Below are 10,863 nucleotides of genomic sequence, written 5' to 3' on the forward strand. Positions count from 1 at the left end.
AAGAGAGGAAAAAAAACAAATTCTAGATCCTTCCTTGCTCGCATATCCACACATGTATTTGCATGTAAATGTCAATACTAACCCTTAGCTACCACCCTGCTGGCAATCAATCGCAGCCGTCCATTCCCACGCTTTAATATACCGATCCGGCAAAACCCACACTCCTCTTTCTCCCTCGCCGTCTCTCGTTCTTCTCTGCTCCCTCTGACAACATATCTCCAATTAATCGAATCTCAAAATCGGTATGCTCTCTGTATTTCTCTGCATCAATTTCAGAATCGAGTTCTGGGATTTGGGTTTTTTCTTATTAATTTTTTGAAATTTTAATGGTGTTTTTTTATAATTAATTCTTAATTATTTAACAGATTAAGGGGAATAAGTGAGAATGTTTGGGAGAGCTCCAAAGAAAAGCGATAACAGCAAGTACTATGAGATCCTTGGAGTTTCAAAGACCGCTTCGCAGGACGATCTGAAGAAGGCTTACAGAAAAGCCGCCATCAAGAACCACCCTGATAAGGGCGGCGATCCCGAAAAGGTTTTACTTTCTTTTTCTCTGATAATATTTTCTTGTTTTATTTTTTTATTAATCAGCTTCTTGATTGTTCAAATCTATGATTCCCTTGATAAACATCTGGCATATATTTTTCTTAATTTTTTTTAATTATTTTTATGCTTTGGAATGTTGGGGATTTCTGGGTTTTATAGGAATTGTTGTTTGCTGCAGTTGGAATTGTTAAATTATTGAAATTTATAATTCATCTGAATCGTTCCTTATGACTAAGAGGTGTCACATAAAGCTGTTTACTTGTGAACATTGGTTTCTTCAATCCAATTATATGTTTGTCTTCTGACACTTGGGCACCAAGTTTAACCTCGAGCCAAGGATTGCTTGTGCTAGAATTTCATTGTCAATAAGCAAAGTTTAATGGTAGTTTCTTATTATGTTGATTTTCTAACCGTTTCCATTCCGGTTTGTAATTTAGTTTAAGGAGTTGGCTCAAGCATACGAGGTTCTAAGTGATCCGGAGAAACGTGAGATCTATGACCAATATGGCGAGGATGCCCTCAAGGAAGGAATGGGTGGCGGAGGTGGCGGCCATGACCCATTTGATATTTTCCAATCCTTCTTTGGTGGAAACCCATTCGGTGGTAAGGCATTTTCCCTGTTTGGATCTGAGCTCCTTGTGTTTGTACCTTTGTACTTTGTGTAATTTGGAATTGAGTGTTTTGATGCTATGTTCTCAGGTGGTGGAAGCAGCAGAGGCCGAAGGCAGAGAAGGGGAGAGGATGTAATCCATCCCCTTAAGGTTTCTTTGGAAGATCTCTACAATGGGACATCCAAAAAGCTTTCTCTCTCTCGCAACAAAATCTGCTCCAAGTGCAAGGGGTTAGTGTTTAATATATAAGTTGAATGTTATCCGAAATTTACTTTTGTGCTCTATGGTTCTGATATGGGGTTGGTATTTGACATGATTCAGTAAAGGGTCGAAGTCAGGTGCTTCAATGACATGTCCTGGCTGCCAAGGTTCTGGAATGAAAGTGTCTATTAGACATCTTGGCCCCTCGATGATCCAGCAAATGCAACATCCTTGCAATGAGTGCAAGGGTACTGGCGAGAGCATTAATGACAAGGATCGCTGCACACAATGTAAGGGTGAGAAGGTTGTTCAGGAAAAGAAAGTCTTGGAAGTAATTGTAGAGAAGGGCATGCAAAATGGGCAGAGGATAACATTCCCTGGTGAAGCTGATGAAGCGGTAGGTGTACTTTCATTTTGAACTTTGGATGTTCGGTTGTTCAGTACGTCTGTATGTCAGTTATCTTTGGTATATCTATTGATCCATGCTATTTTCTCTTTGTTTTATTTCATTCTACAGCCGGACACCGTTACAGGTGATATTGTTTTTGTCCTACAACAAAAAGAGCACCCTAAGTTTAAGAGAAAGGGTGATGACCTTTTCTTTGAACATACATTGTCACTTATGGAATCACTCTGTGGCTTTCAATTCATATTAACGCATTTGGATGGAAGACAACTCCTCATTAAATCTCATCCTGGAGAAGTTGTAAAGCCTGGTAAGTTTCTTCATTACTGTATTCATTCTGAATAGTTGCCCTGTACTTGTGATTTGGTTAATTCTTGATGTTATGAGTCACTGTCTTATTGGCTCTTGGTTTTTTTTCCTATACTACCTTTATTAGGGTTGGTCAAATAAATGTGTAGTCGGTATTCACTTGAACCTGTGATGATTATTTTGATTGGTGTTTTATACATGTATCAGCGTAAGTGTTTGGGTATGTCACAAAGAGAGAACAAACAACCAAAAATACATGAACAGAAAACAAACATCACAACTGATGAATATGTGATGACAATATGTGCACAGCCATTCAAAGATGACCAATTTTTCTGGAAAAGAGAAAAATAACAAGGATTAAGGTTATTATAGGAATAATGGGAGTGAGAAGGTAATATGTTTTAAATCTAATCGAGAATAAGAAAACGGAGTGGGTGGGAATAACATATTTGCCTTTCAAATTTAAATCATATTACCCGATCTCCCTTTATTCCTATAATAGCACCTCTCTCTCTCTCTCTCTCTCTCTCTCTCTCTCTCTCTCTCTCTCTCTCTCTCTCTCTCTCTCTCTCTAGCTAGTGACTCATGTGTTCTACTTACTGCTGTGCAATTATTGTGGACCAAATGATATTTGCAACTTGTCCCCAAAGTCGTAATTTAACTCCTTCATACTCGTGGACAAGATTGGACATTAGAACAACAAACATGCTTGTGTAGTCAAGTTCTCATTCTCCATTTTGAGTTGGAAATTTTTCTTTTAGTTCTCACTTGTTTACTTAATAATTTGATAAGGTGTTGGTAATTTGACAAGGTGGTGTTAATTTCTATAAGGTTATTCAGTACACAATTACGAAATGTATCAGGAGTGAAAACTAGACTATTAGTTTTTTTTTTAGCTTGTAGTGTGAAATTTTTTGTTCATGGTAATAGTTGGATGTTGCATCAGATTTTTTTGTAGTTCCCCTGATTTTGTTTCTATCTTCACCGGTGTCTCTCAGATCAATTCAAGGCTATAAACGATGAGGGCATGCCAATGTACCAGAGGCCATTCATGAAGGGTAAGTTATATATTCATTTCACAGTGGAGTTCCCCGACTCACTGAACCCAGAACAGTGCAAGGCCCTGGAGGCTGTCCTTCCCCCCAGGACTTCGGCACAACTTACCGACATGGAGTTGGATGAATGTGAGGAGACCACGCTGCATGATGTAAACATAGAGGAGGAAATGCGTCGAAAGCAAGCACATGCGCAAGAGGCATATGACGAGGATGAGGACATGCATGGTGGTGCCCAAAGGGTCCAATGTGCTCAGCAATGATTAGATTAAGCAAGCTTTATGAAGTTATTTGAGAAAAATAAAAGTTATCGGCACCGTGGTCTGTTGGTCTAGCTTCCCAGTGTTTATTTCTGGTTTGGTGTGTGAATCCGAAACTTCTTCGGAACAATAGCTGTTAAGGAGATGCTTATTCTACTTAAACGTGGTTTGGTCTGTTGGTCTGTTGTTGAATGCTAAGAATTTGTTCTGCTGCTTTTGTTCTGCTGTTAAAATGGCGAATTTGCACACCGTAACATAGCATCAATTTGAAAGAGGTTATGTGTAGCAAGGTCCCTCAGCTGACTGGTATATCTTTGGTCCGTGCGGCTTGAGCTTATAACCTATAACCTTAAATAACCGATTACGTAATGCTCTGTTTAGTTACAAGCTCATGTCACTAGGATCGACAATATCAAAGTATGAAGTTAAAATCCTTTTATTTACGAACCCCATATGCATCTAGTGCTGGTAGGATGGTTCAATACAATTTTGGAACTATAGACACGATTTTTATTGGTGCATATCTTTTTGTCCATATAGCTCGATAAAGTTCTTGTTCCACTATAAAACAAATTACTAATACGAGGAATAACTCAACTTTTAATAAATACCTATTGAGATTTTTGATTATCCGATATGAAATTCGTACTTTTAATAGTTTGGTCCATTGCTTATTTTAGGTTTCTACAGTTTGACTCCACTTTAATTTTTGTTGAGTGGTTGTGCTTGTTATTTTTGTGTTGTACTAATAAAATAGAGTAAATTGTAGTAATGGTCCTTTAACTTTAATCAAATTGGTGCAATGATCTCTCAACTAAAAATTTATTACCATTGATCCCTCAACTCATCAGAACGTGTAGCTATGGTCATTTTCATCAACTTCGTTATAATTTTGTCAAAATGAGTTATGTTGGAAGGACTATTGTTACAATTTACTCAATAAAATAAATTGTAGCTCTAATTAATTTTTCTTGTAAAGTATTGAGGTCGAAGTGTTTTTTTTCTTTCAGTTAAAGACATTTTTGTCTTTAAAGTGAATGTTATCAAGAGTTTATGGTACGTGAGAGAGGTCCATTTTTTATGTTAAAAAAAAAGGACTATAACAAAGAAAGTTAGAACTTTCAAAAGTTGATGACCTCAACTAGGATTGTAGTCAAAATCAAGAAACGTTTTAGTATACACCGAGGTATTTTATACTTTGTAGATTTAAACTTTAAACCGATATATCTTTGGACAAAGGTACAATGATCAAGATTTAACGATTAAAATTCTCAAAGTGTAGATACTCCAAAACATCATAGATCTTTCGTAGAATCGATTGGATCTCCCAAATAGTACAAACAGTTCCACCAATAAAAAGCAATGCTATATGTTATTGAAAGGATTGAGTGAGTAAAAGACCCATGTATGTCATAACCAAATTCTTGTCTGCCCATGTTTGGATCCAAGTACTCCAAACAGGATCTTCAATCCTCTAATCTAATATCAATAAAGCAGTCAAATTATTCTGGTTAAGGTTTAGAAAGAAATTAAATACATAAACTCTGCTATCCTAAGAAAACAACTTAAATCTAGTTAAATTATTTTCCTAGATCACCCAAAAACGAGGAGTAGCACCCCAAAACCAACACCAAACAACCCCTTATGCATCAATGCAGCAGAGTTTGAAGGACCCTCAGGAGAACCATTATCAACTGGCGACGGAGCTGGACTTGTAACCTGCACATAAGGAGGCTGGGACCCGTTAGGGCTGCTTGGAGATGGCGGAGGAGTTGATATGAGTGGTGGTGAAGACGGAGGAACAGGAGTTGGAGAAGCAGGAGGCGGGGAAGACGGAGGTGGACTTGGTAGTGGGCAAGGGCATTCGTTAACTTTAATAGAAATCTTCTGGCCAAGACTACAGTACGTAGAGATGTTGCAGATGTAGTAAAACACACCCTTTTCTTCCAATGGAATAGTCACGGGACCAGTGTTGAACACTTTCAGTGGCTTGTAACCTGTGCACTTCTCATACTCTTGCTTTGTTACTTGCAGGACGTTGTAACGCCCCGTTTCGAATGCAAAAACTTCAAGGAAATACAAAAATAAAGCAATATAATTTAGTCAATCTGATATAGGACATGTAAATTCTTTATATCTCATGTTATGTATATAGTCAAACTGTGAATTAGATTTATTTGGAGTTGATGATGATAAGTTTTTGTGTGCCAATTTACCACAATATAACCGCGCAGCGGATGAAGAACTTGGTATTTTAGAGTAAGGAATTGTGATTAAAACTCCAAAAAAGTCAACATGCACTCGTGCCTTAACAAATATACGAGAAAATTACTGTCACATTTGGAAAAAGAAATTTAGCAGTGTGTATGTGCACAGATATATATATATATATAGTAATGCATATGAGGAGGGCAAGTCTTGACACAACTGAAAGGTTGCTCATTTGTGACCAAAAGGTTAGGGGTTTGAGTTGTAGAAATAGCCTCTTTGTAAAATAAGGGTAAAGTTGTGTACGATAAACTTTTCTTCGATCCTCACAAAGAGAGGAGCATCGTTGGCTTGTGTTCGCCCCTTTTTAGTAATGCATATGAGGCAGAGTATTATATATGTATACACGGGGAATAGGATTACCGAGGGAGTCACCGATCTTGAAGAAATGGTTAGAGGACCAGTTTGTGTAGTAATCAGGGTTTGGATGAATGGCCCAAAAGTCGTCTCCGACTGGGTATTTCACACCACCACTCGGAGTCGGTATGCAACCAAGTGACTCAGGAACAACCAAACCCACCGCAGCCGCCGCCATCATCACAACTAATGCCATGGAAAGCTCACTCTTCACAGCCATTGAAGAAAACAGAGAGAGAGAGAGAGAGAGAGAGAGAGAGAGATTTCTGCGGTTATAACTTATAGCTAGGTAGAGGGGTAGCAAGCAATTAGCAAGGGCAATGGAGAGACTGGAATATTAACATATATAACGGTTTTATACATAAAGATGGTAAAGTCGTCGGTATTTATAACTCGCAGACGACCAGTCAAGGCCTGATTAGGTTTTCCGTTCATATTTCCATTTCAGTAGTAAATAATGTTTGGAAATTTAACAGTTTCATTGCATTCATTCATCACATAGATATACAAGGTTTAATTTCCTGCTAGTGTTATTCAGAAATAAAGTATTTGCTATAAATTAAAATGAATTAATGTTAATTTATGGAGTCATAGGAAATCCATAAATGTACGTTCATGGAAAAGCAACGGTAATAGTTACAGATGCATGTCCATGATCTTGTTATGTTCATGGAAACGATAAGGATGACTCTAGACTTATCCCAACCTGGAAATAAAACTCAAATTTTAAGTTCTAAACTTATCCACTCCAAGGAACAAATATAAGCTTTAATCCTAAACTCATTTATGGGGCAAATTTAGTCAGGATTCCTCTTGGGTTAGTGGGGCTGATTCAGCATATATGTCTATTTTTTTTTTTGTTTTATATTTATAAATTCATTAAATTCAACAGCTAAGATATAATATGATCAAATCTAACAGTAAAAAAAATAAAAATATATAACGGTCCAAATTTAAATCTAATGGCTAAAGTAATAAAAAAAATTATTTTATGTGTTTCAATTTTTTTTTTATAGTTCATATTTTTTTTGTAGTGTTACACGAGTTTCGTAATGTTGGTTTAGTGATTTTTCAATATTTATATCGAATTCTAAATATTTTTAGTTTAAAATGGAGTTAATTACCTTAATAGCCCCTGAGGTTTATCGAGTTTTCACAAAATTTCATTACATTTGAGACATTACACTAACACCCCTCAAGTTCTAATTCACTTTCATATAACCCCTTCAGTCAAAATTCTGCTAATAAATCGACAACTATACCCTTATAACTAATTGATTAAATAATATTAAAAAAAAATATTGGAAGATGGAAATATTAAAAATAAACAAATTAAACATTTAAAAAGTAAATTGAAAACTTCTCCCTCTCTTTCTTTCTATGACTAATTTGGACCACCATCATTCCCATGCCTGCTCGCTGCTCAGATCCTTGAACTCCTCCATCAAGCATAAGCCATATATTTATCAAGAAAGAAATAGCCTTTCATTGATCATTCCACTACTATAATTAAGAAGAATTATTATCAGTCACTACGGAAAACTCTGCACTGCTGTGGCATCCGTGAGAGATAGGGTTCAGATGATAAAATTCACAAATTATATTTTATCCAACATTCTGGATTTTGGATTCTTCTCTGTTTCTGACAATTTGATAAAAAAAAACCCAGCTTCGGTGAAAATTTTGGTGTTTGAATTTCAAGGTTTCTCTCAAAAATGGTGATGGTGAATCTGGTAATGCTCCATTATGTTCTGGACCTTGTGTACGGTGCATTCATACACAAAACAAAGGTTAGCTCTCAATTTTTTCCGAGAGGGTGGGGCAGAGAGGAAAGGGATGAAGGTGGCAATGGTGGGTCGTTGAATTGTGTAGGGTTTAGATTTCCTCTTTTTCCTTTTCGATATTTTAAGTTATTTATTTATTTTTTAATGTTTAATTTATTTATTTTTAATATTTTATTTTTTAAATATATTTCTTTATTATTTAATTAATTAGTTATAAATGTAAAGTTGTCAATTTATTAGCAAAATTTCGACTGAAGGGGTTTCATGAAGGAGAATTAAAACTTGGAGAGGTGTTAGTGTAATGATTCAAACGTGAGGGTGCTTTGTGAAAACTCGATAAACCTCATGGAGTGTTAGTGTAATTAATTAAAATGTTCATTAAAATTAAATTAGTATAGCCCACATAATTTTTTTTTTAAATTTACTTTAACGAAAAAATTATCCTAAATTTATTTTTTAGTAATCTCGGGCTAAAAATTTAACTCAAATGGATTGGAGGAGAAAAACTGTTTATGGGTTAAAACTTAAATATTTTGGATGAAAAACTTTAGGTTTTGACACAAGGGTTAAATATGGTCTAACAGAGAAGGAGGATGTGGTATTTTATTTTATTTTTTGGAATAAAAAAAAACTGGGAGATTTGGCATATTAATAAGTAATGACCATAATTATTAATAGAAACATGTACATGCATGTGTGAGAAGTTAAACTATTTTATAAAAAAAGTCTTGTAAATTGATTTACCCATTAAAATTATCATTTAGTCTTACTTTACCTCTTAACATTAGTTTTGTCTCACCTTCCTCCATTAAACTACCATTTTTGTCTCAGTTATTCTCAATTCACCTCATTTTTGTCTATTCTACCAAATAAATGTTAAATTAAAGGTAGCATCACATTTTATTTTTGACACAACTCTAGTTCAAATCCCCAACTGCACATGCAGTCCTACCAAATAATCTATAATTACAATCAGTGTCTTATTGGCCCCGATCAAAGATCATCAAGATAGATTCAATTAAACTGGTGATTCAGAATTATTAATACAATGATATACTTATGTTATTTTTTTTAAATTTTTTTTTTTGCTTTGGGGTGGGGGTGAGTCACTCATAATCATTTGGTATCAAATTTAAAATCTTGAACTTACCTAAAGAATATAGTATTTAACTGTAATTTTGGGTTAGAAAATTATATTAGAAAAAGGTTTCAACTTATGCTAGAAACTTACACACAGAGCATGAAGGATTTCATTCATAGCGAACCAAAGAAACTAACACACACAGCATGGAAAAGAACATGACCCTGAGAAAACCTCGTCCCGGGTAAACAACGTGACAAAAATCCCATGGGAGCCACTTATGCTAGAAACAAAACAGATTACGTTCTAGTATAATCATTAGATAAACAACTTATTAATTATGAAGGACCGACATTGTCCCAAAAAGATACACCTCGATGATTAATACGATAGCGACACCTTGATGATTAATACTATAGCTAGCTTCTCAATCAACCATCCATCAATGTCCTTTAGAGAAAAAGGAAGACAAAAAAAAAAGTGAAAAAAAGCTAAAGAGATGTAGAAAGAAACCACTAGCCAATTATGACCGTTAGCCACACACTTATCTTGTTCCGCATCTCCCAGCATTCCCCACATTTTTGAATTTTAAAATTCCAAAAACAACTTTGTAGCCGTTGAAGTTGGAAAGCTCTGGCCGCAGCAGCACCACCAAGGTCAAGGCGGTGAAAGAAGCAGCAGCTTCGTTTACTATTAGCTCTCCCCCTTTCTATCTAATCTTTACGATCCCCCCCCTTTTTTTTTATTTCCGTGTTCAAATTCTGTTGCCCGGTTCAGATTTTCGGAGCTCAATTTTGGAATCAATGAAAGGGGTGAAAGGGAAGTTGATGAAGAAGTTGAAGTCAATCGGACCGATTGGAATTGGGTACCTGAAACCGCAAGATCGAGTTCTTCAGGTAAATGCATCGGATGGATATGCGGATTCAAATCTCAACATTCAGACCCATAATTTCATTTCAAAAGAAACGGAGCAGCAGGAGAAGATCAAACAGTTAGAGAAGAATGTGACGGAGCTAGAGCCTGACATTATCGATGTCACCGAGCTTATGAGAGACCTGGATGATGAAGAAGAGTCGGAGCCCGATGGCGATTATATCGACATCAACGACAAGGAAAACGTTAGGCCTAAAACGAAGGAGAAACACCGAGTAGAGGGCAACAACAATTGGGTTAAAACAGAGTCAAATTTGGAGGAAAACAGAGCTTCTAAAGCTTCAGAAAATCGAAGAGAGACCCCTTTGTCGCAGATTGACATCTCGTCTTTCCGGAGACCGGACTTAAACTCCGGTAGCCTCTTCGACCCGAACCTACTGTTAGCCTTTCAGCAAGCGGTGATGGAATATATGAGGTTTACTTCAAATGAAGACATAGAATCCAATTTTGTAGAAGCGCCAGATCCCGAGCCAGAGCAAGAGCCGCCCTCAAATAAAGACCCTCTATTAGGCTTCGAAGAAAAGTGTCCGCCTGGTAGTTTGGAATCATCGGTAGTTCTCTACACTACAACCCTTCGGGGGATTCGAAAGACTTTTGACGATTGCAACAGCGTTCGATTTCTTTTAGAGAGTTTTTGGGTTGTGTTCTACGAGCGAGATGTGTCAATGCACATGGAATTCCGACAAGAGCTTTGGAAGATTTTGGATTGCAAAGCAGTGCCTCCAAATCTTTTCATAAAGGGGAGATATATCGGGGGAGCAGAGGAGGTCTTGACACTTCACGAGCAAGGAAAGCTCAAGCCGCTCTTTGAAGGAGTGCCGATGGATCGGTCCATTGGCCCCTGTGAAGCTTGTGATAGAGTTCGGTTTGTGATTTGCTTCCGATGCAGTGGGAGCTGCAAGCTCGTTGCCGATGAGGGGCAGCCGGATAAGTGCCCCGAGTGTAACGAAAATGGGTTGATTATTTGCCCCTTGTGTTGCTGAACAAACTTGAAATCTTGATTCTTGTTGTAATGTATGTAACTTGAAATTTTTTATTCTTTGAATTCA

At 36.7% G+C, this 10,863-nt stretch overlaps 3 protein-coding genes across 3 annotated transcripts; 2 read left to right on the plus strand and 1 right to left on the minus strand.

The window, feature by feature from the left end:
- Window positions 1-17: 17 nt before the first annotated feature.
- Window positions 18-3,606, plus strand: LOC103438785 (dnaJ protein homolog). Its single transcript, XM_008377335.4, has 7 exons — window positions 18-242; window positions 366-535; window positions 984-1,149; window positions 1,246-1,387; window positions 1,479-1,755; window positions 1,876-2,074; window positions 3,075-3,606. The coding sequence occupies exons 2-7, from the start codon at window positions 386-388 to the stop codon at window positions 3,392-3,394; spliced, it is 1,254 nt and encodes a 417-aa protein (XP_008375557.2). The 5' UTR covers window positions 18-242; window positions 366-385; the 3' UTR covers window positions 3,395-3,606.
- A 1,378-nt stretch (window positions 3,607-4,984) lies between these two features.
- On the minus strand, window positions 4,985-6,236 carry LOC103438829 (cucumber peeling cupredoxin-like). Its single transcript, XM_029104828.1, has 2 exons — window positions 6,023-6,236; window positions 4,985-5,457 (listed from the first exon to the last, which is right to left on the minus strand). Exons 1-2 carry the CDS (start codon window positions 6,234-6,236, stop codon window positions 4,985-4,987), a joined length of 687 nt encoding a protein of 228 aa, XP_028960661.1.
- Window positions 6,237-9,378: 3,142 nt separating this feature from the next.
- LOC103420561 (uncharacterized protein At3g28850-like) lies at window positions 9,379-10,863 on the plus strand. Its single transcript, XM_008358621.4, has one exon. The coding sequence runs from the start codon at window positions 9,685-9,687 to the stop codon at window positions 10,795-10,797; it is 1,113 nt and encodes a 370-aa protein (XP_008356843.2). The 5' UTR covers window positions 9,379-9,684; the 3' UTR covers window positions 10,798-10,863.

Source organism: Malus domestica, chromosome 07, assembly GCF_042453785.1.
Source record: "Malus domestica chromosome 07, GDT2T_hap1".
NCBI classification, from domain to species: domain Eukaryota; kingdom Viridiplantae; phylum Streptophyta; class Magnoliopsida; order Rosales; family Rosaceae; genus Malus; species Malus domestica.

Excerpts from the sequence above, each read along its gene's own strand:
- LOC103438785 (XM_008377335.4), top strand. The coding sequence starts at position 386 with ATGTTTGGGAGAGCTCCAAAGAAAAGCGATAACAGCAAGTACTATGAG. Across the intron at positions 1,150-1,245 it reads TGGTGGAAACCCATTCGGTG|GTGGTGGAAGCAGCAGAGGC; the intron begins GTAAGGCATTTT and ends CTATGTTCTCAG. Across the intron at positions 1,756-1,875 it reads CTGGTGAAGCTGATGAAGCG|CCGGACACCGTTACAGGTGA; the intron begins GTAGGTGTACTT and ends TTCATTCTACAG.
- LOC103438829 (XM_029104828.1), bottom strand. The coding sequence starts at position 6,236 with ATGGCTGTGAAGAGTGAGCTTTCCATGGCATTAGTTGTGATGATGGCG. Across the intron at positions 5,458-6,022 it reads CAAGATCGGTGACTCCCTCG|TTTTTGCATTCGAAACGGGG; the intron begins GTAATCCTATTC and ends ATTTCCTTGAAG.
- LOC103420561 (XM_008358621.4), top strand. The coding sequence starts at position 9,685 with ATGAAAGGGGTGAAAGGGAAGTTGATGAAGAAGTTGAAGTCAATCGGA.